This window comes from Rousettus aegyptiacus, unplaced genomic scaffold (genome assembly GCF_014176215.1).
Source record: "Rousettus aegyptiacus isolate mRouAeg1 unplaced genomic scaffold, mRouAeg1.p scaffold_m13_p_4, whole genome shotgun sequence".
In the NCBI taxonomy this organism is placed as follows: domain Eukaryota; kingdom Metazoa; phylum Chordata; class Mammalia; order Chiroptera; family Pteropodidae; genus Rousettus; species Rousettus aegyptiacus.
The window spans coordinates 28,285,465-28,311,296 of NW_023416307.1; the positions used below are offsets into that span (position 1 = coordinate 28,285,465).

The window sequence follows — 25,832 nt, forward strand, 5'->3', positions numbered from 1 at the left end:
CCTTTGTGTATGTCATACTTCACAACAAAATGCCTTTCGTTTGTTTTTTCCTCCTATCTTCTATTATCTCTGATTAACCTTGTCTCTTCTCTTTGATAGTATGTTGTTAAAAGGAAATAGGAATGGCGGTATATTAAGACCCTATTTTCCATCAATGTGAGGCTTACTCACTTAAAAAAAACTTCTGCTTCAATCTTCAGTATTGGAAATCATTGTAAATATAGAAGTAGAATTTTCATCCTTAGTAATTCGCCTCATGCCTTTTCACTTTATTTTGCAGATAATTAATTATTTAACAGAATTCGGAGAAGGTAAAACAAAAAGTGTTGGAATTACTGCCAACTATAAATCAATCATAAATCAAAAGAAAGGCCCTGTGAAATTACATTAGTCAACAAGGAAATGGTAATAGTTTGCCTTCAATTTTTCAGAGATTTATCTCTTAAGTAAAACAAGATATTCCAGTACAAAATAGTCCTTTTTGACTGTAAACTTTGTAAAGACTCACTGGGCTGTAAGATGGGGCTTAAATATTTTACAACAATCAAATACGGCTATGTTTTATAATAACCAGAAATGTCACCATAGGTAAAGCATATAAGGTATAGCAACCATTAGCCTGGAATGCTTGATTTTTATATAGTAATGCTTTAATATTCATATATCAGATGTCTGCCCTAACTTCTCAAATTAGGTATAAATTCAATAGTCAGTAAAAAAAATCTCATGACTTTGATAGTCACCAAAATGGTGGAAAACTAAAAACACCGTATGAGTGGTTAATGAGAGCTCAACAGAAAGATATTCACTCATTGCTGAGCAAGGTTGTCAGGTCAAGGCACCAGAGCATCAAGACCTTAACACCAGGAAAGACAGGGCTGTGATGGAAACAATGAGAACAAAGCAAAATAACTAAGTAATTCCCCTCATGCATTTTGTTTTGCAGATAATTACTTAACAGAGGTTAACATTAATATTCTGTCTCTCTGTCTCTCTCTCTCTCTTTCTCTTTCTCATGTGTATGTATGTGTAGAGAGACAGACAGACAGACAGACAGAGAGGAGAGGAGAAGAGAGGGGAAGAAAGGAGAGAAAGAAGAGAAGCAGACTTGGATAAATCTGGAAGCTCAAATACTGCAATCAAGGAAGAGTCATGTCTCACTCCTCTATCTTCCATACCATCAAGCATAGTACCTGAAATTCACTGAATGATAACCCAGAAAATGTGCTGAATAAATCACTGAAGAGAAAATTCCTAATATGAACTCATAGTGGGGTAATTGCACTTTCCCCTTAAAGGGGAGTGGGTTTGGTTAAATTCTATGTTATTTCTGTGTTAACAAGTACACTTGCATATATACATTAATTTTTATTCCTTATGACTCTCCGATTATACATCCTGAAGGAGGAGAATAGCAAGCAGCAGTTATTTCCTTTTTCTTATTCCCTCCATCATTTCTGCCAGAAGGCTCTAAACATTGACTAGCCACTCTAAGTAACCAACCTGGTAATTATTGATATAAGTAAGGCCTATTTTATGCTTTGTGGGTACCATGACTTGGGCCATCAGAGCTACCAAAATTTATATTCGAGTAACATGTAAAGATTTAAATCTACCAGTAATCTTTATAAATATAGATCTGATCATCTCCATCCCTTTGCCTCTGAGATAATATTAAAATCCTTAATGCATTACACAAGGTCCCTGGTTCTCACTTTTATCCCCAGGTCCTTAAGAGCAAGATCCTAGTGCTATATTCTTCTGTGTAAAGGTCACTCCCTACCATAGACCCTGCTTTCTAAAAAATACTCAATGAATATTTGTTGAATAAATTACTGTAAAATGAATGAAATCTGTGACAAATCAATGCATCATTAAATGTAACCATATAATGTCATATCTATATTTAAGCATATTCGTTGCTTAAGTATTACAATTTTAAAACCATCTGACATGGTTCTAGTTTAAGCATTTCTAAAAACAATGACTATATGAGGATAAGCAAAGGCTTCTGATGTGTAGGAAGAAAAGTAAAAACCTGAGAGATGAACTTATTTAAATAATAATCGGTGATGACAAGTAAATGAATAATTTTTTAAAAAATAAACATGAAAAGCAAACATGGGATTTCTATTTATAAATTAGATGGAAATAATACTTAAGGCATGTGTTCACTTAAAACAATAGATAAAAATGTAGTCTAATTTTTAAATGTCACGTTCACAGATAAAATGCATAATCTAAAAATTCTAATCAAGCTAAGTATTTCAGGAATTACATTAAAACAGTTTAAAAAGCAAAATAGAACACGGATTAGTGTTCAGTAAAAATAATTTTAAGATATATGTAAAGACTGTACATAAAAATATTTTAGAAATTAATGTAAATCATCCTAAATTCTAGATAATTAAGCATGTTTTAAATGCCTTTTTGTTGAAACATTCTATAAATACACTACCAGCAAAGCATTGTAAAGTCATACCTGCAAAAGAGTTGTTCTATGGAGCTTCAGTGCCCCCTTCTGGTGAATTTTAGCAAAGCATCCTGAACAATAATCTTCTCCACATTCAAGGCATACCTTAAAAGATATTTTAAAAATTATATAATCTTATGACTTTAGGAAAATGTTTAAAGATATCATTGCTATTATCTTTATCCAAGTACATATTTATATTTCATTACAATTTAGAAATCCAAGGAAAACTAAACAACTGTCTCAGTTAAGATTTAACTCTGAGAAAAATGGACTTGTTAAACAAGTTATTCTTGTATCAAAATAAATATAATAGCTAGACTGAAGATTTTAGATATATGTGTTAGATGTGTATGTGTATGTGCAATTTCTGAATAAATTATAAAACAATCAGCAGCATCAGGTCAAACTTCCTGACCTGGGAAAAACTAGACAGCATTATCTCTGAGTCAAAATTACTTCTTTTTTAGGAATTCTTTTATCTTTCTGTATGGATTTACAGGGCACAATTAGTTTCAAATGATATGTATACTATTTGTCTCCAAAAGCCCCTATATATTTCCTTGATTAATATTTCTTCACTGATGATTCTCAAAATATCATTTTAAAAGTGGTCTCAAAAGTTTCTTCAAAGGAAAGAAAGTAAAAGGAAAAAACCTGATGGAACTGCATCAAAATGTCACAATGTTTGTGACTTGTGAAATAATTATGGACAAGATTATATTACCTTCCAAATTCTCTGTGGCATTAAAATATATTTTTTAAAAAAATATTAGGAATAAATTGAATAATGCTGTGCATCTCATCCATGATGGTACCAAACAAAACTGAAAGTTAAAAAAAAAATGGAATTTTTAGTGCAAGTGAAATTACTACTGTGCAGTTGTATGGTCAGTTCAGCAGCTACAATATAACAAAAAAACAAGGCTGTTCTGCTTTATACTGATCAACAGCAGACTGAAATGTGCAGTACAGTAATGCTTCTCGAACTGTAACATGTACATGAATCATCTGAGATTTTACTGCAATGCTGATTTTGGTTCAGGAAGTCTGACATGCTACATGAGATGTTGCATTCTAACAAGCTCCCAGGTGATGCCCAGGAAGCAGCTAGTGCACAGACCACCCACCCACTGAGTAACAAGGCACTAGAATGTATAGGACACAGAAAAGTAGACAATTCTTATTAAAAATCCAATAGGAGACCTTAGTCCATTAATTTTTGAAAATCATTATAAGTCCCCTATGATGACATAGTTACCTACAATAATATAGCTCACTTTATTAGATAAAAAATGATGACTACACTAAAGAAAAGTTAGAAGAGTGAGAAATTTTATATAACTGTAATAAAACTAAAATGGAAGGCTAGAATCAAATAATATTCATCACATTTAGTGAGTTCTTACTATTTTAAGACTTCACATTTTTCATCTCATCTCATCTTCACGACAACTCTCTTAAGTTAGAATGATCAATATATCTCTATTGTGAGGTAACAAAAGAGCGTAATGATTGGGAATTTGTCCAATAGTGCAGCTAATAGGATTTCAACCCCACAGTCTGAACCTAAGCTCAAGGTTATACCCAGAACCTGCATTACTAATCATTAAATCAATTGTTAGCCATTAATTGCAGTACTAATCATTTATTGGAAAATAAATAAATAAATAAAATCTGCATAAAATAAAATCCAATATTTCAAATGACAGCATCTTCTGGTATTTGTCAAAATCCAAATATAACTTTTCAAATGTGATTAACTATATAGCACTGGATTTTTAAGTTAATCTGAAGAAAAATAAACATTATCACTGGTATGGATACTAGTCCTACCTTTTCAACTCTTGTTTCAAGAGCTAGTCTCTTAGAGAAATGATAATAAACACATTATCTAAATCGATAATTTTTCAAGGGCAAAATCAATTAAAAAGCTTTAATTCCACATACATAATTTTTCAAGGGCAAAATCAATTAAAAAGCTTTAATTCCACATACATTAATGTAGATTTCAAAGTGTATTCACATAACTTTTATTTTACATATCATCTAATATTTTAATTAATTTCTTATAAATATTTGGCAGTGTTTCACAATGTAATATAGAAGACTAAAAATCAGTTTTAACACATATTTCTATGCCAAGCATTTGTTAACAACAAACCTTTAATGAGAATAGCCAAACAGATGCTGTGGACTGGAAGATCGAAGCTGGAGTTGCAGAGTTAGTTTATGTATTTCATTATACAAGCATATATGGATTTAAATTGAGCTAAAATGATCACCAGGTGGAAAATCTTTTTAGGCAGTTTGTATAACTGGCAGGAACATACTAAAAACATAGATTAGGACTCCATTCCACCAGAGATGCTTCTGCAATGATGGAATACCCAAGTGGAGTTCTAGCAAACATTTTCTTTTTTTTGATAAAGGCTAGATCGGCTGTACCTAGCTTTCAGAACCCATTTGATTTAAATTATCCACATTTGCCAAATTAACATATAATTTTTAACTATCTATTTCGCTTTTGCCTTGTAGAAACAGCATAAAACTACTGTAACTTCTTTAAAAAAATGTGAAATTTGGAAGTTTGGGATTTTATTTTTACCATTAATATATGTGAATGCATTGGAACATAAGAAAATGTGCCAAAAACAAAAAACACACAATTTTTTGTCTCCTCTCAATATATCAGACACAATGCTAAATACTTCACATGCATTAACTTATTATCTTCAATAACTTTGAAGTATCTAGTATCTGCATTAGTCCATTTTACAAATGAAAAAACAGAAACATAAAAAAATTAAGTCATTTGTTAAAGGTCACATAGTTAATAATAGGTAAGTTGAGATTAAAACGCCCCAAACACAAGATCTTAACTCCTACCTCAATACACAATTTTTCCCACATTTGACCCTATCGTAAGATATAGGAAGGTTCACTCTAATTATCCAATCAGCATTATCATCTAGAGTGATGAAAGCTAAAAACAGAGTAACCTCAGACTTTAACATGACCACAACCTACTTTTAAAGAAATGGTTCATTCAACAACTATTTGTTGAGTACCTACTAAATACCAGGCATAATTCTAGGCAGTGGTACAGAGAAGTGTGAATAAATCCCTGCTCTCGCAAAGTTCACATTATAGGTAGGTGGAAAAAATAAACAAATAAATATACATTAAAGGGTGATAACTCTGTGTAGATGAATGAAGTGGCTTTACGAAGTGCAACTGAGCTGTTGCCATTTTATAAAGAGTTGTCAGGGTAGGTAACATGTGAGATGACCTTTCTGATATGAGGAGCCCATGGGGAGAGAAAGTTTGTTGGAGATAAATCGAAGTTCAGTTTTGAACACGGTAAGTAAGTGATTCCTGTTAGACATACAAGTAGAGGTATTAATTAGGCAGTTTGAGTTCAAAGTTCAGGGGAGAGGTAGGAGTTAGAGATGTAAATCTGAGAACCAATAAAGTAGAAATAGTCTTTAAAGCCAGAAGAGTGAACAAAATTACCTAAAGAGTAAGTATAGACAGCCTAAAGAAGAGGTCTAAGGACTAAGCTCTGTGTCATTCCAATGTTAAGGGATCAAGAATACAGAAAACCAACAAAGAAGATTGAGAAGGGACAGCTAGCAAAATAAAATGAAAACAAGACAGAATGGTGTTTCAGAGGAAGCCAAGTGAAGAGTCATAGAGAGGAGAGGAATACTGTATCAAATATTAGTGATAGATTAAGATAAGAACCAAGAATTGACCCCTGCACTAGTGAGAGTCACTAGTGACCTGATAGGAGCAGTTGTGCACAGTAGTGGCAATCCATTACTGAATGGAGAAGGTTAAAGAGAGAAAGGAATCTAGCGATTTCTCTTCTAGGTATATACCCAAAATAATTGAGAGTGAAAAACAATAGATATGGTGTATATATGTTCACAGCAGCATTATTCACAATAACAAAATGGTGGAAGCGACCCAGTGTCCATCAATGAATCAATGAATAAACAAAATGGGGAAAACATGTGCAATGGAATAAAATTCACACTTAAAAAAGAAGGAAATTCTAATACACGCTGCAACACGGATGAACTTTTAAGACATTATGCTAGGTGAAATAAGGACAATACTATATAATGAAAACAAAACAAACACTGTATAGTTCCACTTATATGAGACACCTAGAGTTGTTGAATTCAGAGACAGAAAGGAGAATGGTGGTTGTCAAGGGCTAGCATAGGAAGGAAGGGGACTTATTGTTTACTGAGGACAGAACTTCAGTTCTGCAAGTTGAAAGAGTTCTGTAGATGGATGGTGACGATGGTAGCACAACAGCATGAATAGTACTTAATGTCACTGAACCATGCACTTAAAATGACTAAAATAGTAACTTAAATTGTGGTATGTTTCACCATAATTTTTTTTTTAAAGTTCATGAAATTGGCACCAATGAAAAGTTAGAGAGTTGTCAGAAAGCATTATTTTTTGTACCTTTTTTTTTTTTCAATCTCACTTCATAACTTTTAAGGAGAGAAAAAAATAAACATCATTTGGTGGGGAGACCTGAACACAAATATCCACAAGAGTCTTAAACGTAATAGGAAAAAAACTGAAACAACCAAATGTCATTCAATGTGTAAATGAATAAATTTTAGTGTGTCTCTACAATGGAATACTACTCAGTAAAACAAGCTATTGATAAATATAACATGAATGAATGTCCACATGGAGCAAAAGAAATCTTCCACATAAAAAAATATACACCATATCATTCCATTTCCATAAAGTTCAAGAACAGGGATCACTATATGTATGGTGCTAAAAACCAGAACAGTGGTCGCCTTTGTGGTGGAGACTAATTGGAAAAGGCACAAGGGAACTTTTGGGGGTATTTTATTATCTTGACAGGGATATAGACACTTGTCAAAAGGCATGTAATTGTGCATTTAAGATCTGTCCACCTCAGAGTAAGTAAACCATTCCTCAATAAAAAGAGAGTAAAGAGAACATCTTGACGGCAAGTACAGCCAACTCTACAGCAGTGTTACCAAAAGAGGTACAGAGGGAAGGAAATGTGGGGGTCAAAGGAGAGTGTTTGCTGTGGATTTGCTTTTGGTTTTAGATGGGAGACACTGCAGCATGTCTGTGTGCTGACAGGGACGATCCAATGCAGAGGGCGAGAGTTACGGTGCTACCATAAACAGGAATGAGAAGATGAGATTCAGTATGTTGGTGGCCTTCCCCAGAAGCATGCACACTTCGCCCTTATTAACAGTCACAAAGGAGAAGCATATGGCTAGTAAAGCAGGTGAAGGTAGGAGGGGTGCCTGAGACCATGTGAAGGTTCTTTGCCAATTTTATTATACTGTACATACGAGCAGAGCAGCTTTGTTCTCACACTGTCCACAGACCTTCCCTTTTATCTTGGGTTTTTCACTTTCAAAGGAATTTGCCATTTTATAATTAAGTGGTTGTTTCACTGTCCCTGGAAGAAAAAAAAAACATCAGACTAATCACTTTAAAATATAATGTTTAGTTTTCTGATTGATGAAGTAATGAAATTATGCATATTTCTAAATTCTCAAATAATATTTAAAGATTAGCTGCCCAGTAAAAATGACATGTAGCCTAATCTAATCCTCCCTGTAGGCTGGGGATCCCACAGTCCCCCTCCTGTCTCCTGTGACTGTGGGGCCAAACACATATACCTATAGCCACTCCACTTAAAACTCATTTCATCTGGACATATAAAATTACAGAATGTAATAATTAAAAACTACGCTCTTGATAGAATTCTTACGGCATCCTGTCCCATCCCTGGATCAAACTGAAACTCACAAAGACCATCTTCTATAATAAATGTTATATATATTTCTAGAACTTGTTCTATCAAATTACCTTAACTATTCAAATTAAATCTGTTTATCCTCTATAAAAAAAATCTTATTTCTTTTGGAATTATTATACATTTGAAATTGATTATGGCTTTTGCTATTGTCAAGATGTATTAAAATATAAAGAAATGTTTCAATATGCTCTTAATTTCCTAGAGTAAAGTTTCAATTTATAATTCTATACTGCTAAATTCTCTTCCTGGTTAAAAGAGTTTACCAACAAACACTAAGGACCAGTGCTATGATAGTCCTCACCTTTGAAAAACACTACATTATAATCATATTTTAAATAGACATTTTTTGACATGAAATAAGGCTGCCCTGCAAAAATACATAAATAAAATGCATTTTGAATATCAAAGATAAAGAGTCATCATTTGGGGGATTTAGAAACTTTATATTGCATGAACAATTCTAGCACTTTAATTTTCTATGTCATTCAAATGCAAAAGAAAAGAAATTATATCTCTAGAAGCTAATAACACAGTGGTAAACTGTTTACCTTGAAGCTGCTCCTTCAGTAATTTCAATTTTACTTTTCCAGCAGAAAGCTGCATTAATGAAATAGATAATATTTGTCAGGTATACATTCTCTTAGTCAAAGAAAGTTTAAGTTATTAACAAAAATATTTAGAAAGCTATAACATTTTGGTGTGCCTTGAACAATACAAACATTTTTGAAAGAATAATGCAAAATTAATAATCATCACTAAAGCATATATAGATTTTAAGAGAAAATTCCTATAAAGAAAATATTTGAAATATATAAAAGTTTTTAAACATGTCATAAATTATTTTTTAAACAAAAATCATTATATATCATTATAAAATGATTTTAAGAAAACACTACTATTCAAATATTATAAAGGCTTTTCTATTTCTGACCTTTCTGAAAGACACAAAGTCTAAATTTGTGTAGACTGAATCTAAACTGAATTCTGACTAACCTTCTCTGCTTACATAACTACAGAAGCCAATATTATTCTTATTTCCCCAATTTAGAGAACCAAGTGTTTAAGCATCATAGATTTACCCTTCAAATATGTTATTTGTGATCCCCAACTTTCCCAAATTGTAGACAAAAAAAAATGTGTGTATAAGACTCACTGCTAGGTATTTCAGATAGATAATCACTTAAGATTTAAAAAAAATTAAAACAGACTCACCAATTGTACATAACTGGCTTGGTCTTATTAAAACTAGCATTTAAAGTACACAAACAAGCATGGAGGATGGTTCACATTTAGGCAGACACTGTCAATTCATGCCTAGTTTTCAATTTTCAATTTACATGCTCAATTGCCCAATTTGTACAGGAGAATATGAGGACAATGGTTGCCTCTATATCTACGGCTGTACCAACTGCATTCATGTGAAAAGTTAGGCCTAATTATTCTCAGTGAATTTAGTGGTTTTGCTTCAAAACAGCATTTGTTGTTCACATTCTTTTAAGTAACTCCTTAGATGCTATGTACCAAACAGCAGAAAAGAAAATAGCACTGAAGGAATAAAATTTTGGTGAATCATACTTTTATTTTTAAACTGGCAATGTTATACAAGTTATAGATAATTTAATCTCATTTTTCATAACCAAATTATCCAATATTATTACCTTAATAATACGCCTAAATTGCAACAAGATCTATGTGGTTATAGGCAACCTGGGTAGAATGGATTTTCCAAAGCAAACTGAACCTATTATTCAGGAAATTTTATAATCTGTTTTTATTATTATGAAGAGCATTTTCTGCTAAATATAGTCATATTTACTTCAAATGATTCAAAGTACATAAAAATATTTCAATGAACTAATAGCTAGCTGCTATTTTTAGGCAAATAGAATTACCTCCTAAGTCTAACTTTTATCTGTTTGGGAAAGAGTTGAGGGTGAAATAAGGCTGGACCAGGGACACACACACACACACACACACACAAACACATATCAATATGTGTAGACACATACATATACATATATATGAGTATACACATACATACATATGCATATACATATACTAAATGTATATGTATACTGAATTAAATGTGAATTCAGTATACTAAAGCCTATGCATTATTAACCCACTTATGCCTACACCAGCAGAAGCTGAAGGAGTGCCATCATGGGCCAAGGGAGCTTAGTGGCTCTACCACACAGACATTATGTGGGCCATTGGGATCAGACTATGCTGTCATCCTCAGTTTCCCTGGCATTCACAGATGCCTCCAAATTCCCACCAATACCCCTGTCTGCCATGCAGGGCCCACACTCCTCCCATAAGCCACCACTTCAAATAGTCTCATTCTAAATCAAATTAATTACTTAACCTTTGCCATTCTCTACTGTTTATCCTGCCATCCAGGCCCCCCTGCCATTCCATGGAGCTGTTATTAAATAGTCATTTAAGTATCTTATGCTTTAAATCTCTCCAAAAAATATGTCTTCAAAAGTTCATGTTAACTGACCCACCTTTCCTCAGACACAACCTCCTCCACAGAACTCTCCAGAGGAACTAGCTCCATTTCTACTTTCACTCACCAGGAGAGAAGAAAAATTTTCTCTCTGTTTGTTCCTCAGTGCTGCTTCCAGAAAGTTGTTCTGTTCTCATCATTCAGCAAAATTGCCTCTACTGAAGGACCTCACCATCCACTTATTGTTTTTATCAGTATCTGGGATCCTCTTCCACCTGAACTTCAGCAATCTTCCCAGTATTTCTCTCTATCACATTTCTGAGTGTGATCGTGGGGACTTCAATATCCATGTTCACCTGACATCCTGATGCTGAAAAACCCTCCAACGTGCTGACTGCTATGAATACCTAAGTGCCTCTTCAGCCACCTGACCATTATGACAAAACCTTGAACCTAAGCAGCAATCTAAATGGCCACACCTTCAAAATCCCAAACTCAAAGACTTTCTCAGTGCCAACCATGACCACCTTACCTCCTTCCTCTTAGACCTTCCATATCTATACCTACCATTGTGATGAAATAATATTAACTGAGTCCCCTACAAATAAATGCTGAACAACTTCAGTGGGCTCTGATGGCTCTTCAGCAACCCATTTACTTGTTTGCTGCTAAACTTCAATCATGATTTCCACAGCAGATGCTCCGAACCTTTCCCATTCCGAAGAACTCAAATTTACCCCATTTCTCTTCCTTAATCTGAACAAATGATCTTGCCTTTAAATTTACTAAGAAAGTCAAGGTCTTCCCTTAAAGAGTTTTCCACTGCTTCGTGCCTCATCTGTCAAACGAAACCTCGAAAATTTTTCCTTTATCGCCACTGGTTCTCTCTTCCACTTTTCTGGTCTCAGAGAAAATGAGCCCTCCTTTTTTTGATTAAGGTCTCCTTAAAGAGCCCCCAACAACTGGCACCTCTTTCATTTGCAAATCCAATCTTTCCTCCACTAGTGAGTCTATCCCTCAGCTACAATCTGACTCACAATTTTCTCCCTGACTCAAAATAAATAAATAAATAAATAAATAAAAAATAAAGTCCTTCCTTAATCCTGTCAAAGCCCTGAGAGGTCACCTTCTATTCTCAGGTTCCCTGCATCATCAGTCTACTCATTGCCACCCATCTTCCCTTTCAATAACTGAAAAATATTTTCACATTTAATAACCCGATCATGAAATCAAATGTAGTATTTCTAGAAATCCTCATTCTCCATAAGTAGATATTCTAATGTAATTTTCAGTTAATGTTACAATTGGTTTCACTCCTATTATCTCACACATTGCTGAAAACTGTGAAGTAGTTATACAAGTATTGTTATCCATGTTTACAAACATGGTAACAGAAACTCAGAAAGGTTAAATGACTTGCCTAAAATCACAGAGCTAATGGAATGAGTGAGGAATTTAATCTATACAGTCTAACACAGGATTTCTTGACCATGGCCAAGATAATTCTTTGTTGTGAGGCTGTCCAGAGCATTGTAGAATGTACAGCAGCACCTCTGACCTGTAGCCATTACATACCATTAGCAAATAAAAAAAAAAAAAAAAAAAAAAAAAAAAGAAGCCTCTCAGTGGTAATAACTAAAAATGTCTAGGGGAAAATTGCCCCCTATGGAGAAACACTGTACTCAAAATATTTTCCACTAAACAATGTATCAGACAATGCTGACTTCATATTTCCTAAAAACACCCTTCTTTACTTCTTCTATGAAATTACCTTACTTTGATTTTACCTTTACCATTCTTTCTCTTCTCAGGTTCCCTTTACCTTAGAGCTGGCAAATTACCTTAGAACCAACGTGAAAAGCTTTTCTTCCAAATCTTGGCCCTGACACTTGACCTTGAGCAAGTTATTTAACTCATTTGATGTAAAATTACTTCATCTGTGGAACTGGAATACTAAAAGGTGTCTTTTAAAAGTGTTGTAAATACTTAATGAAATAAAATAAGAAAAGCAGCTTATACCGTTGACTAGTATAAAACAGATAGTGAGTAAATATTAAAGTTCTATGTGCCTCCATATTCCTTGAGATTTATCCTTCGAAGCTGCCTTTCTTGAACTTTTTTCATAATACCTTTCTTCTCCTTTTTATAAATTCTTAGCAAGTACGTTTACTCTCTCAGCTTCAACTAACACGAGAATTCAAATAAAACTCTCCTTGGAATTTGCAAAGAGGGTAGAACTTACATGTTTTCACACACACAACAGAAATATGTGAGATAATGAATGTGTTAATTAACTCCATGTGGGGGGATCCTTTCACAATGCATACATATATCAAATCATTTTGTACATTCTCTTACAATTTTGTCAATTATACCTCAGTAAAGCTGGAAAAAAGAAAAAGGAAGAAAAGAAAGAAGATGCAAGGAAGGGAGGGAGGCAGAGAGGAAGAGAGGGAGGAAAGGAGAGAGGTCTAAATCTATACCCCAGAACTTTTTTTTCTAACTTCCTTCTTTATTCTATCTCTTAGTCAATCAGGCCTGAAATATTAGTTATATATTTGACTTCTTCCTTTTGTTTCTGTTTTTTAGTTCCATATTTTCCATTATATTTCTTCTGCTACATTCTAATTTGAATTCTTATCATCTGACCTCTAGATTATTTTAGTAGTCCTCTAAATAGTCCCCCTGTTTCTATACCAGTGGCCTCCAAAGCAGCATGTATGCATGCACTGAGGGAGTTCAAGAAAAGGCCAGAGAGTGGAAATTATCCTTGATTAATTTCCATATTTTGTTTTATGATGCATGTGATAGATTAGTAAACAAATATGTGTGTCTCTGTGTGTGTGTGTGTGTGTGTGTGTGTGTGTGTGTGTAAATTCTATTTGTAAATAAATAAAGAGTTCATGGGTAGAAAATCCATTCTCAAAATAAATTATTGATATTTATTGATATGATAGTTTGGATAGTATTTGCTCTATATTCATTAACTCCGAATGTACCAGATATTTGAACAAAATCGAACATCATAAGTCATCATCATCTTAGTCTTGCTATGATCCTGATTCAAAGCTGTCAGGGAATTCCATTTACTTCATGAAAAATTCAAGACTCCTGAATCTGGTATTCAGGGCTTTCCCTCCAGAACTAGTTTGCCTTCTACATCACCTTCCACAGCTCCCCAAACCCCCAAGATTTCATCCTCCTACTCAATTATGAGGTTTATGGGGACTAACATTAGGATTTTCATTAATTTTTCCTTACAAATACTTCTGGTAGACTCTCAAATATTTGTAGAACTAAGCCATTATTTCCCAAGCACAGACAGGTTATCCACTAAATAGTTATGGCAAAAATTACATACTGATTTTTTTATAAATATTTTCATATATGCATAACTTTTCACATTAGATTAGGATCTTCTTAAGAATAAGGATAATTCACTATGTGACAAAGACACTTAAATGCTATTGAATAAATAAGTCGATAATCACAATTCAGCATTTTTAATATATTTATAATAACATCTGAAACATGGAACACTATCTCAGAAAATAATAAAAAATAGAAAGTGATCTATAAAACTTTTAATCCAAAAAGTTAAAGAAACATATTTCGGTAAGAGAATGACACGTAAAGAATAAAATGCTTTTTCAAAGCCAAAAAGTTTAGAAGCACCAAGTAGGATGTTTATAGATGCCAACTGCCCATTTAAAGTTTAATGATAGGTATATAAAAAGAAAAAAGCTATATAAGTTAAAACTTACAAGGTCATGGATCTTGTATTAAAGAATGCAGAAGAAAAACAGTTTTTCTTTAAAAAAAAAGACACTTATTTGGTTTCAATGGCACATATAATGTAATGTTATATTTCACAATACATAGTAAAGATAAAGCAATTCTATAGCTGGGAAACCTGTAAGTTGATATCGTCACACATGGAATCAACAATATATGAATAATAATTATTATTTAAGCAGAACATAAACACATTAAACAAATGTGATATAATAAAAATGCAGAATTAAAATCTGTCCTTTGTTACATCAAATAACAGTTTTCACCTTAACACAGAACTATATAGTTCTATCTCACATACTTGAAACCAGAACTGAACTGAATGGAAAAAATTGGCTTAAGACAATTCAGCTTAAGGTGAATTTCTAAAAATCAACTTGCAGATGAAAAACAAAAACATACCTGAATAATGAAAGTTGTATATAACCTATAAAATTTAATTTAATCAAAATCCAATAACATGCAAAGTTGTTAAAATAAGAGTAATAAGTTCTTAAGTATGGAAGGGAATGCAAGATCTGAAATATTAATTTATATCTTCTTGCTTAGCAAATCGCCTGAGAATCAAATAGTATTTTCTTACCTTAACATTTCCTTTATTTTGTGACATTAAATGTGATTGATTATCCAATTTGCTCACTTTTCCAGATTTCCAGTGATATCCACTTGACCTTCAATACATATAAACAGAAGACAAAATATAATTACTAAATACATATCTCCTTTTAATGAAAACAAATGTATTTTTCCTATTTCAGGAAATGGAAATTCAGTTGTTAACATGTAACAGACACAAAATGAAAATGAAATACCAATAATGCCACAATATCCTCAGTAATTCTAAAATATAGCTCTACCATATTTGGAACTTCTGAGAGGAAATGAATAAAAGTGAAATGTCTAAACAGATGAAGAATTCCACTGTTCAGATATTTATAATGACTACAGTTTTACTGATTTATAGAAAAATTTTACAGATTGTCCTACAGTTTTTAAAGCTAAGGTTCTGCAAATCTAAAGAGAAAAAGGAAGCAAAACAATAACCAAAAATTTTCAGCAGATCTACTAAGTGATCAATTCCTTATTAAGACTTCCAGTGAGCCTCCACATTGAAAGGTAACAGAGATTACAAGGAAGGCGAACTGTTTAGTTTCATAGTTTAGTTTTCAAAGTACTTTTACTTGAGCCTCACAATTTTTTTTTTAAGTCAACAGGGCAGGGAGTCCAATTCCCATTTAAAAAATAATGAGACAAAAATTTGCACAAGGTCACAGATAATAAATAACAAAGCCAAGATGAGAACACTGCGCTTCTAACTTCATAACCTGTGAGTGGCAGGTTTTCACCTGGCCATGACATTTACTGTCTACATGACCTTAGAACAGCATTTAACTATTCTGAAAATTCAATCAAGCTTTAGAACATTTTTTTAAATTACATGGAAAAGGTTCCTGGGCTAAGGAAAACACATTCATTGGGGCTGATTTCAGAAACTCTGATTCACAGACATATTTGTCATCTGCTGAGGAGTCCAAAGCAGTGAAGGTTAAAAAGTAGAACTGACCATTGGATCATTAAAAGAAGAATGGCAAGATATACAATAAATTTTGTCATCTGGGATAACACACAACACTGAAGTGCCGTAATTAAACCGATGCTCCGGTTATTGAAGAGGATGTGTATGTGTCATGAATATTTTCAAAGAGTTAGATTCTAAAGATAAATACTACTGAAACTATAATAAACTTTTGAATTTTCTTTAATAGTTCATAAGGTACTTCATAGATATTTGAGATTACCACCTTGAGTACCAAACAAAAGCAAATTTAATATACAAAGAAGTTGGTAATATTTAGTACCAGCAAGAGCACATAAAGCATTCATTCTACAGGAGAAAGTTACATCATTTTGAAGGCTGTTTGAAAAACAATTTCTCCAATGCCTACCAAAATGTAAACTATTTAAATACTTTGACCTAAAATTATATAGGTAAAACTTATTCCACAGATACTCTTGTATATATGAGCAAAAAATATGTACAGAAGCATTTCATAGCACCATATATTATCACGAAATACTAAAAACTTCATAAAGATCCAAAATATAAATGCTATTATATCCACACAAAGAAATACTACATAACTGTTAAAAAGAATGAGATCAATGGGTGATGATGTGGCAACAGCACTAAGAAAATATTAAGTAAAAAAGTAGAGTGTGAATCAATTCACATGTTTCATCGATAACCTCATTTATAAAAATATAAAAGACATGTCAGACACACACACACACATTCACACACATACATACATAGGCTTGTACAAAGATAAGACATTTGGGGGCGGAATATTTAATTGTTAAAAGTGGTGCTGCGAAATGGACTCGGAGTCGGCCTACAGCTAAAAAGAGATAACTATCAGTTCTATTTGACTTTTATCATATATATTTAATAATTCTATAACAAATTCAAATTCTCAGTAAAATTAGTACAGATATGCAAGCATAATATTAGAGTATTCTCATTAATAAAATTTCAGCTAAAGCTCATTTGCTAAAAATATTTCAAACATACTTGAGGATCTGAATGATTCTTATATATGTACATGTAAACTCCTGACCTCAAAAGTCTTTTAATAAATAAAAATGACTCTAAACATAACAGGCAATCTCCTGTTGATAGCAATTTTATGAGAGCAAAAGGCGAATTCTGAATTGCGGTTCTAAGCATTCCAGACTATAAATAGTTCAGAATAACATAAAAAGAGAAATAAGAAAAGGTAAGAGCAAATAAAGTTCAGAGGAAAAGTAATAGCAATTTTGAAAAAGCAGCATGCCTTATATAAGAAGTAGAAAAGACAGGGGAAATTTAATATTGCTAGTTCTTCAGGAAAAGACAGATTATCCATTCAGGATAGATCTTTATAGGAATGACAGCACATGAAACAGTTCTTTATATAATTTTATTTATTCCTCTGAAATTCTCTAAAAATGTCACCTACATTCTTTCTTCCTTTTCTTTGTTCCTTGTTGATTGGAATTCTTGCAGTTTCTTTTCCATCTCTTGGTTCTCCAACTCTAATTGTACTTTCTCCATTCTTAGTTCTTTAACATTTCTGAATAAGATTTAAATACAGAATGGTCATTTGGGGTAAACAAACAAACAAAAACAAGGCAAAATAATTTGATATCATCTTTTTTTCTTAAGTAAAATTATGAATAATAAATAGCAATGAAGTATTTTAACTACTTCCTTTGTATTTCTTTGATTTACGGTTTCTAAAGTAAGTATCTGCCTTCCTTTAATATTCTTAAGAAAGGTATCTTCATATCTTAGACTTTTGTTTTTCCTATTATATTGTTAGAGGTTTAAAATTATAATTTACTTTATATATGAGCAATGCCTTTAATGTATGTGTAAATATCTATAACAAAAGAAAAATTTTCTAATTGTCATACTTTCTTTTCTCTAAGAATTCAAGTATTTTGAAGCATAATATCTAAAATGACTTTTTTTCTGTATAGGTAGAATATACATTTTTGCTAACCAATCACTTTGGAAATGCTCAATAAATTTCGACCTTTATAGCCAAAGGTGGAATTCAAAAAATACACACAAAAAAAGAGCAGGGCCTGCTTGAGGCTTACTAGGGAGAAAGCACCTATTAAGGGTTTTGGTGTAGAAACCATCAAAAGAATTAAATGAGAACTGAGCCAAGCCCTACCTATCATTTCCTCTGAAGGAAACTCCTAAGAAGACACCTTTTTGAGGACAGAGCACAGTCCCCTTATACATTCTTTTGTAAGAGGTTTTGCTCATAATATCTGAAGCTCATCAAGCTTTTGATGCAACCCATTTCTTCATTTTACAATTCTAGTCTCCAGTCAGCATTAGTCACTAGCCCCTTCTTTCATAGGTCTAAGTCAACTTAGTTCCCTAGCTTTTTATTATCTATTATGAGTTTAAGTCTCTTTTTTCATTATTTCATTAGCAGTTAACTATAATCATGTAGTGTGGAACTCATACATGCTATGACAAGGAACCAAAAGAAGAATAATGGAGATCAGAAAAGGGAACTAGTTTATAGAGATGGTGAACAGTCACCAAAAGAGCAAGTGGGCCAAAGATATGGCCTGAGATAGACACAATTTATGATGATATACTGAAAGTGATAGTCGACAAAGGCTGTCCAGAGAAACTGGCAAAGATGCTGAGGGAGAGGCAATATTTTCATTATATCTGCTCCACAGAAAATAATTCAGCCCCTACTGCATACAAGCATTATAATAGGTGATAGGATATGAAACCCAGTGGAGATTGAAGCAGAGAGAGGAGCACAGAGAAGCATGAAGGTAACTGAAACACAGTATGATGGTGTTATTGGAGCTGTACAGGAAGGTCGGTACCTAAGCGCACAGAAAGGGCACATACTCGGCCCCTGGGGCTGTAGGAACAGATTCTGGAGAAAGTGAAGTCTGATCTGAGCCCTGAGGGATGAAAGGACTTAATCAGTTAAAGGGAGGTGGTTAGATCAGTGTTCTGGGAAGAAGGAAAAGTGTGTGAATGATTAGAAAAGAGTGATATGTGGGCCAAGGAACTCAAAGTTCTGCATGATCAGGCAGAACGTAAGTGCAGGATGGGAAAAGTGGTAGGAAATGGAACTGCTGAGGTAGACAGTGGCAAGATCATGAAGGCCATGATGAGGAACTGGGATTTGTATTCTATGAGCAATGAGAATCATTAAAGGGTTTTAACAGAATTGATCAGGTTTGCAATTTAGAAAGATCGCTCTGTCTGTATAACGGAAAATTAATTAGAGGGTACAAGGCTAGAAGCAAGGCAGCCAGTTAGGAAACTATTTCAGTAATCTTAATAAAAGAGACATTGTGCTGATCCGACTGGATAAAGACATCAGAGAGGAAATTGGAAGCATTTGAGAAATATAAGGAAATAGAATTAATTAGACTAAGACTGACCAGAAGTAAGCAACTGACTAGGGCAGGAACAAGGCAGAAATCTGAGATAATTCCAAGTTTCTTACTTGAGTGACTAGGAGGCCAGTGATGCTTTTCCTGAACTAGATCACTCTGGGATGGGCTGGGAAGACAGTACAGAATTAGTGCCTGAGCTAGTCCCCCTGCCCAAGTTCTCAAGGGCCTACACCACCTTCCATGTGGCGTCCACAGGAAGGGTTCAAAAGGACAGATGTGACTGTGTCACTCATTTTCTTAGAACACTTTTAATGTTTTTGATGTCTCCACCGTGGTAGAGGAAAGGGATGAGACTGGTTAAAAGAACTGGACCAGTGACCAAGTGGTCAAGTTTATGGTGGGAGTTTATGGGTCTGGAACAAGACAAAGGATTCCTCTTAGGGACAGCCTTGGACACAGAGCCAGTAGAGTAGGCAAGGCCACTATGGTTAATCCTGCAGAGATCATCTCAACACAACAAATGCAAGATCCAGGAACAATCTATTGAAATGGGTTGGGGGCTGGGAAAAAGATAGTGAGGAAGTGGAAAACACCATAATGTCAGACAATGAAAAGATGATTGTTAAGACAATGTCAAATAAAAATAGGCTTGGAACAAGGAAAGGTTGAAAAAAAGAACTCCAGAGTAGTTACCATAGGGTGAGTGTTACTGTCCTAGTTTTTATGGGTGGTAGACCGGGTAGATATACAGGTCAGGAAAAAGTGATTCCCCCTCAACTTCAAGATAAATTTCAAACTCTGTAGTGTGGCATATAAATTAGTTTATTACATATACAGCCCTGCCCTCCTCTCCAACTTCGTTCTATAAAGCATAGCCAACTGGATATGTCTGACAGTCCCCAAACTATATGGTCTCTGCGCCTTTGCCCAAGTTTCACCCAATAACTACTCTACTAACCGTATCTTTCAGACAAAGCTTAAAGACCTTCCAACCATACCCCAGAAGTTTGGGCCATGTTTTCATAGCCCCCTGTGACTTCACATCACATCATGCTTCACACTATATTATAAATATAATTTTATGTATTTACATCCTTTATGAGCTACCTGCGGGCAAAGATTGTAATTTCCTATATTTTTTTATATCCACCATTCCCCAGCACAGTATGTAGAACATGTATGTATTTAAGAAATGTTTGTTGGATGCATGTTTCTAAGTACATACACACAGAATTGAAACATATTACCAAAATCAAATAATGCAATAATACAATACAATAATCAAATACTCTTATTGTATTAAAAAAAATGGAAAATTGGTAATACTAGCAATTGAATATCTCACCTCCTCACCAAAAAATGGTAAACCTTATCATGATAATGCCATAAATTTTTATAACATTTCCAGTTTACACAATGCTTTTATACACAGTATTTCAACCATAAAGGGAGAGTTAGGAAAGCTCTGTAGACATTGAATAACCGCAGGACTCTTGATCTGGATCAGGGAACTCAGAAACTAAAATTAAACATCTACCATCTGTCCCCAATCTATGCTGGCTGGCTCTCAGAGATATTTGAGAGGAAAGCCTTGGGAATTGCCAGTGACTCTGTATGACCTCAAAAGCAAACTGTATATTGAATGTTCTGGTACCCCTGCCATGTCATGAAATTCCCAGGATACCCAGAACTGCTTGGCTTTGACTGAAAGCATCTACCAGGCAACCTAGAACAGAAGGTACTCTTCCTGGGAAAGGTAAATTCAACATAACATCTTTTACTCTACAAAGTGTGAGGGCAGTTAGTGTTTTCTATTCCCAGTCTAAAGGTCACTTACCCTAATAGTCTCTCTAAAATTCAGTTTCTTCAGGGTAATTCTTTTGTGATTTTGTCACAAAAGTATTTGTAACTTTCTGTCATATTGTTTTAATAGTTAGTATGCCCAACCTTCATTTATAACTTTTTATTTCAATTCTTATGGCATAAATATTTTTAGTCCTTATATTTTAATATCTTAAACCTACTCTTACAGATAAAAATACAGCTGTGAAGATGAATAGAAGAATTCACAAAATTTGAGTTCAACTCTAAATACCCACATGTAAAAAGAATACTTTAAATTACAATATACAGAACAATTATTTCTATTTAAGTAATAAAGGTATATGCACTTACTTATATTTTAACTTCACAGAATGTCCAGGTTTTCCCCATGGAAGAACTACAAAATCTTTGGTGTTCATGATTACTGTCTTAATTTGTCTAAGAATTATTGTGATTTGTGGAAACTTCTGAAAAAGTAACAAAGACAAAAGAATTATGCCAGAAGTAAAGAAGTTAGCTTAAAATTTTGAAACTACATACAACTCAAGAATATTTTAAAAAGAGAAATCATTATGAGGGAAAAGGCTAAATCAAAAGTTAGACAATAAAAAATTATTATATATGTTTACTTATAAGTTATGTAACTTGACATACTAAGAGAGTTATAAATATAATATATCTGATGGAAATAAAATTTTACCAATAATTATGTGGCAAAAAAAACTGGAAATATTCAACTGATAGTAAAGAATGCATTCAAAAGGCAAAACACATTCTGGCTCTTTCTATGTTAAGGTTAAAAAATATGTATCAGGTATTTGTTCCCATCCAAAAATAACATCCAAGGCTAAACATAGTGAAAAGAAAAGAACCTTCAAGATACAATCCAAACTTTAAAAACCTCTTTTTTTACATATATGGTAATGTAAAATGAGAATTAAGGTATGTAATAATTACCCGAAGGCATTGTAATATCTTCATTTATCAAAGAAAATTTTAATGGTGCCCTTTGCCTGAGATTGGAAATTAGCATATTTAGAAAGAATTTTTTAACAAGAAATGAAACAAAAAAGATTTTCTGCTTAACTCCAAGTTAACCAGAAAATTAAATTATTCAGAACTCCCTATTTCCTGAGTATCCCAATTATTCATGGTTCTATAATAATTTATTCTTTAATGCTGAATTACTGAATCACAAGCAAAACTATTAGATTGTATATGAATAAAAGTTTCCAAATCCCAAACACCCTTAAAGAAATATGAGGCAATATCATAGTCTTTAGTTTTAAATGCCCAAACCATTTGATACTATTTATTTATATATGTGTTCCTACATGCTCATAACCCCTATAAATATTTATTAAGACTGCTATATGCAAGGCACTGCACTGAGAAGCATGAAGGAGTCAAGGCCCAAAGATATTTGTTTTTTGTGTTCACATGGCATAGAGTCAAATAGGATATAAAAGATCTGTACATAAAAGCTCTAAAACATGGTAGAAATAATAAAGGCCATAAAACTTACAGACATAATAATAGAAGAAGTGAGAAAAGAGAATTTAACCTGGCTAACATTTAAAATAGGACTTTAAGGAGCAGCTGGACTTATATATGATGATATGGATTGGATGAACATTCCACACTGTAAGAAAAAAAATAGCTCTTGAATGGCGACTGATGAGTGGTTCCATCTGGTTGATGTATAGGTTATATGGAGAGGAAAAAGTAGGCATTAAGTTTGGAAGTGTAAGCTGAAGCCCGATAATGGGTAGCTTCCAATGCCAACTTAAAGATTTTGGAATTTATTCTATTGCTGATGAGAGTCACTGAAAGTTTTAGAGGAAAGAACAGAAAATAAGTCTAGAACCTTTACTCGACGACATAGGAGAGAAGGTATCAGAATACGAATAACCTAATGAAAGCTTGTTGTGACATCAAAGTCTACATAATCAAATAACTATTCTATCTCATAATTTCAATGATGCAATCATTGATCAAAACATTTTGGAGATGCCTCTTTGGGAACTGTCTGCAGAGTCCATCATATCCCCAATAAATACACAAATCTACTTTGGTATGCTTCATTTAAAACTAAAACTGATATTGTCCAGCAGAAGGGATTATTTTGTTCACTCATATCTAGTTCCAAATTTTTCTACCTCTAAAAATCAAATCTAGAATGAAAGAGTAGATTTTTACTACCTAGGAGGAAATTCTGAAGGAATTCATTCTCTGAAGATAACTCCAAAATGGAATTTCATAAAATAATTTTCTATTGTAAGCAATGTAATGGTTGCATGATAGGACTAAGTATATTTGTGCCTTCAATCAACAGACATAAATATAGCTGCTCCTTTGAGACCCCTATTATAGGTACTGAAGTCATCATGGTAAATAAGACATAGTGTCTTCTCTCAATTCACAATCAAAGGGAAAGTCTCACCAACAATGGCGATATCTTGTGATATTCCAACAGAAGTACACAGTGGGGACATCCAACTCAGACTCATTTCTCAACTACCTACCAAGTCCTGTCTCTTAAAGCTAAACTCATTGTCAAAGAAAACTAAAGGTACCCCAGGAATAGAAAACTAGGATTGCTTGCTTTTGAGGAGGGAGGATGCATCTATTCCTTCTCTGTAGGTAAAACTTTTGTCTCATTTTTATTAAACAGAGGCAACAAAAGCTACCTTTAAAAAATCTCTAAGATAATCTTGCTCCTATAACATAGAGTCTATATTCTTTTTTAAATCATAATCAGGAAATCCAACTGTTGGACCCTAGTCTACTGTCGATAAGTTATTTATGAAAAGTTCTATAATGTTGTCATTACTATTATCATTAAAAAAATAAAAGAACCACCAAAGTTAATGTGACCAATCAATTAAAATAATTTAAATTGCCTTAATTTTATTTACACATTGAAGTATACAATACAATTTTGCATGTGTATATACATAGGCATAATAAAGCTGATCTGACACACAAAGACTGAAATAAAAGAAAAGTCTGTGAATTTCATTAGGTCGAGATGATTCAGATTTATAGCTCTGTTGATAATATGATTTAACCAATAAATGGTCTTATTCAGGGGGCACTTCACTTCACTGAATGCAATTAGTAAGGCTCCTTCTCAATTAAATGTTTTATCAAGTCGCACACATAAGCCAATTTTCTTGTATGAAGAAAAAAGGAAAATTATAATTGTGAGTCATGCTGTTCTGACTGTTCCCTTTTGTAAAACCAACAGAGAATTAATCACTTTTCTTGGGACAGCTATATATAACAATGTCAGTAGAAAGAATAGCAAAGCACAAAACTTTAGTCACCTAATGGAACCAGGGAAATGCAGACAAAATCCCTATTATGCAAACTTCATACCTCCACCCATCCTTTGGTCACCCAATTTTTTTCTTATAATTAAATACCAAAAGTTTAGTTGTTACTTGGAAAAATTTCTAGTTGCTTGATTTATTAGGCTGTATCATTTTTCTGTCCCCAACTTTGTTCTTCCCCACACACTCACACACAATGTGACCCAAAATTGTCTATGATGGTTTGATGATATTTCTACAAGTTCTCAGTCTGGGAATTCGACCCAAGCACCAAGGCCTGCTGCCATGGAATAAAAACAAGGAAATTACAATGAGATACAAATCTAGAAACTCAGATAATTCATCAAGACTTGCCCTGGTGTCTTAGAGAATTTACCATCACACCATGAGAAGAATGGGAGGTATGGAGAAACCACTGTTTTCAAAATAGGCCACTTTTTATAACTGAAAACTTATCTAAGGTTAGTCATTTCTTCTAATGACCTAGATCATCTTAGACCTGAAAACTTAAAAGCCAAAATATTTTTTCTTTACCTTAGGATATATTCTAAAAGAGTCTAATAAGCAAGCTCTTTTGGATGGATTAGAATATCTATCATAGTGTATAAAAATCAGAAACCCAAGCAAGAAATGTTAAATGAAAATAAATCTAAATAAAAATAGGTTTATACTTTTAAAAGAATTGTACTTTTAATATTTTATCTATCTGATATTATCCTATTCTAAATATATATATATAAAGTTTTTTTTTTTTTAAATCTAAGGAAAGGACTGATAATACATAATCCCTAGCACAATATCTTGTGTTTGAGTAGCCCCGTAAATAAATGTATGCTATCTTTTCCTAGCACAAGCCCTGAAAGGAAGTCAGGTATTGATTTCCAAGCTGCATTCAATCTCTCAGCCAACTCGCCTATCTGATAATTAAACACTGCTTCAGGGCACTAAATGATACCCAAGTCACCCATTTTTTACATTTTATGTGCAGGTTCCCTTAGAACAACTGAAAAAGTTGCCTTCAGATATCAAGGAAGAGGGTAGTCTTAGAAACTACCTTGAGAAGGGAACAAGGGAAGCGTCAAAGGCTCTGCTTTACCCACAGCCCCTCGATTTCATCTATTTTACATAATGAGCCTCTGGGTCAGATTTAATATAAAGAAATTCTTCTATAGCTTAAAAAAA

The 25,832-nt window shown here is 33.3% G+C and overlaps 1 protein-coding gene across 3 annotated transcripts in view; it reads right to left on the reverse strand.

Annotated features, from left to right (window-relative positions):
- The window catches only part of ZBBX (zinc finger B-box domain containing), a 93,630-nt gene that overhangs the window by 65,624 nt on the left and 2,174 nt on the right, over positions 1-25,832 (reverse strand). For all 3 annotated transcript variants that reach the window (XM_016128428.2, XM_016128427.2, XM_016128429.2), the window contains exons 2-7: positions 21,667-21,782; positions 17,562-17,675; positions 15,146-15,233; positions 8,864-8,912; positions 7,843-7,952; positions 2,483-2,578 (exon numbers count right to left, since the gene is read on the reverse strand). In XM_016128428.2, the coding sequence (XP_015983914.2) occupies positions 2,483-2,578; positions 7,843-7,952; positions 8,864-8,912; positions 15,146-15,233; positions 17,562-17,675; positions 21,667-21,734 (525 nt within the window). In that variant the 5' untranslated portion in view covers positions 21,735-21,782. The remainder of the gene's footprint in view (positions 1-2,482; positions 2,579-7,842; positions 7,953-8,863; positions 8,913-15,145; positions 15,234-17,561; positions 17,676-21,666; positions 21,783-25,832) is intronic.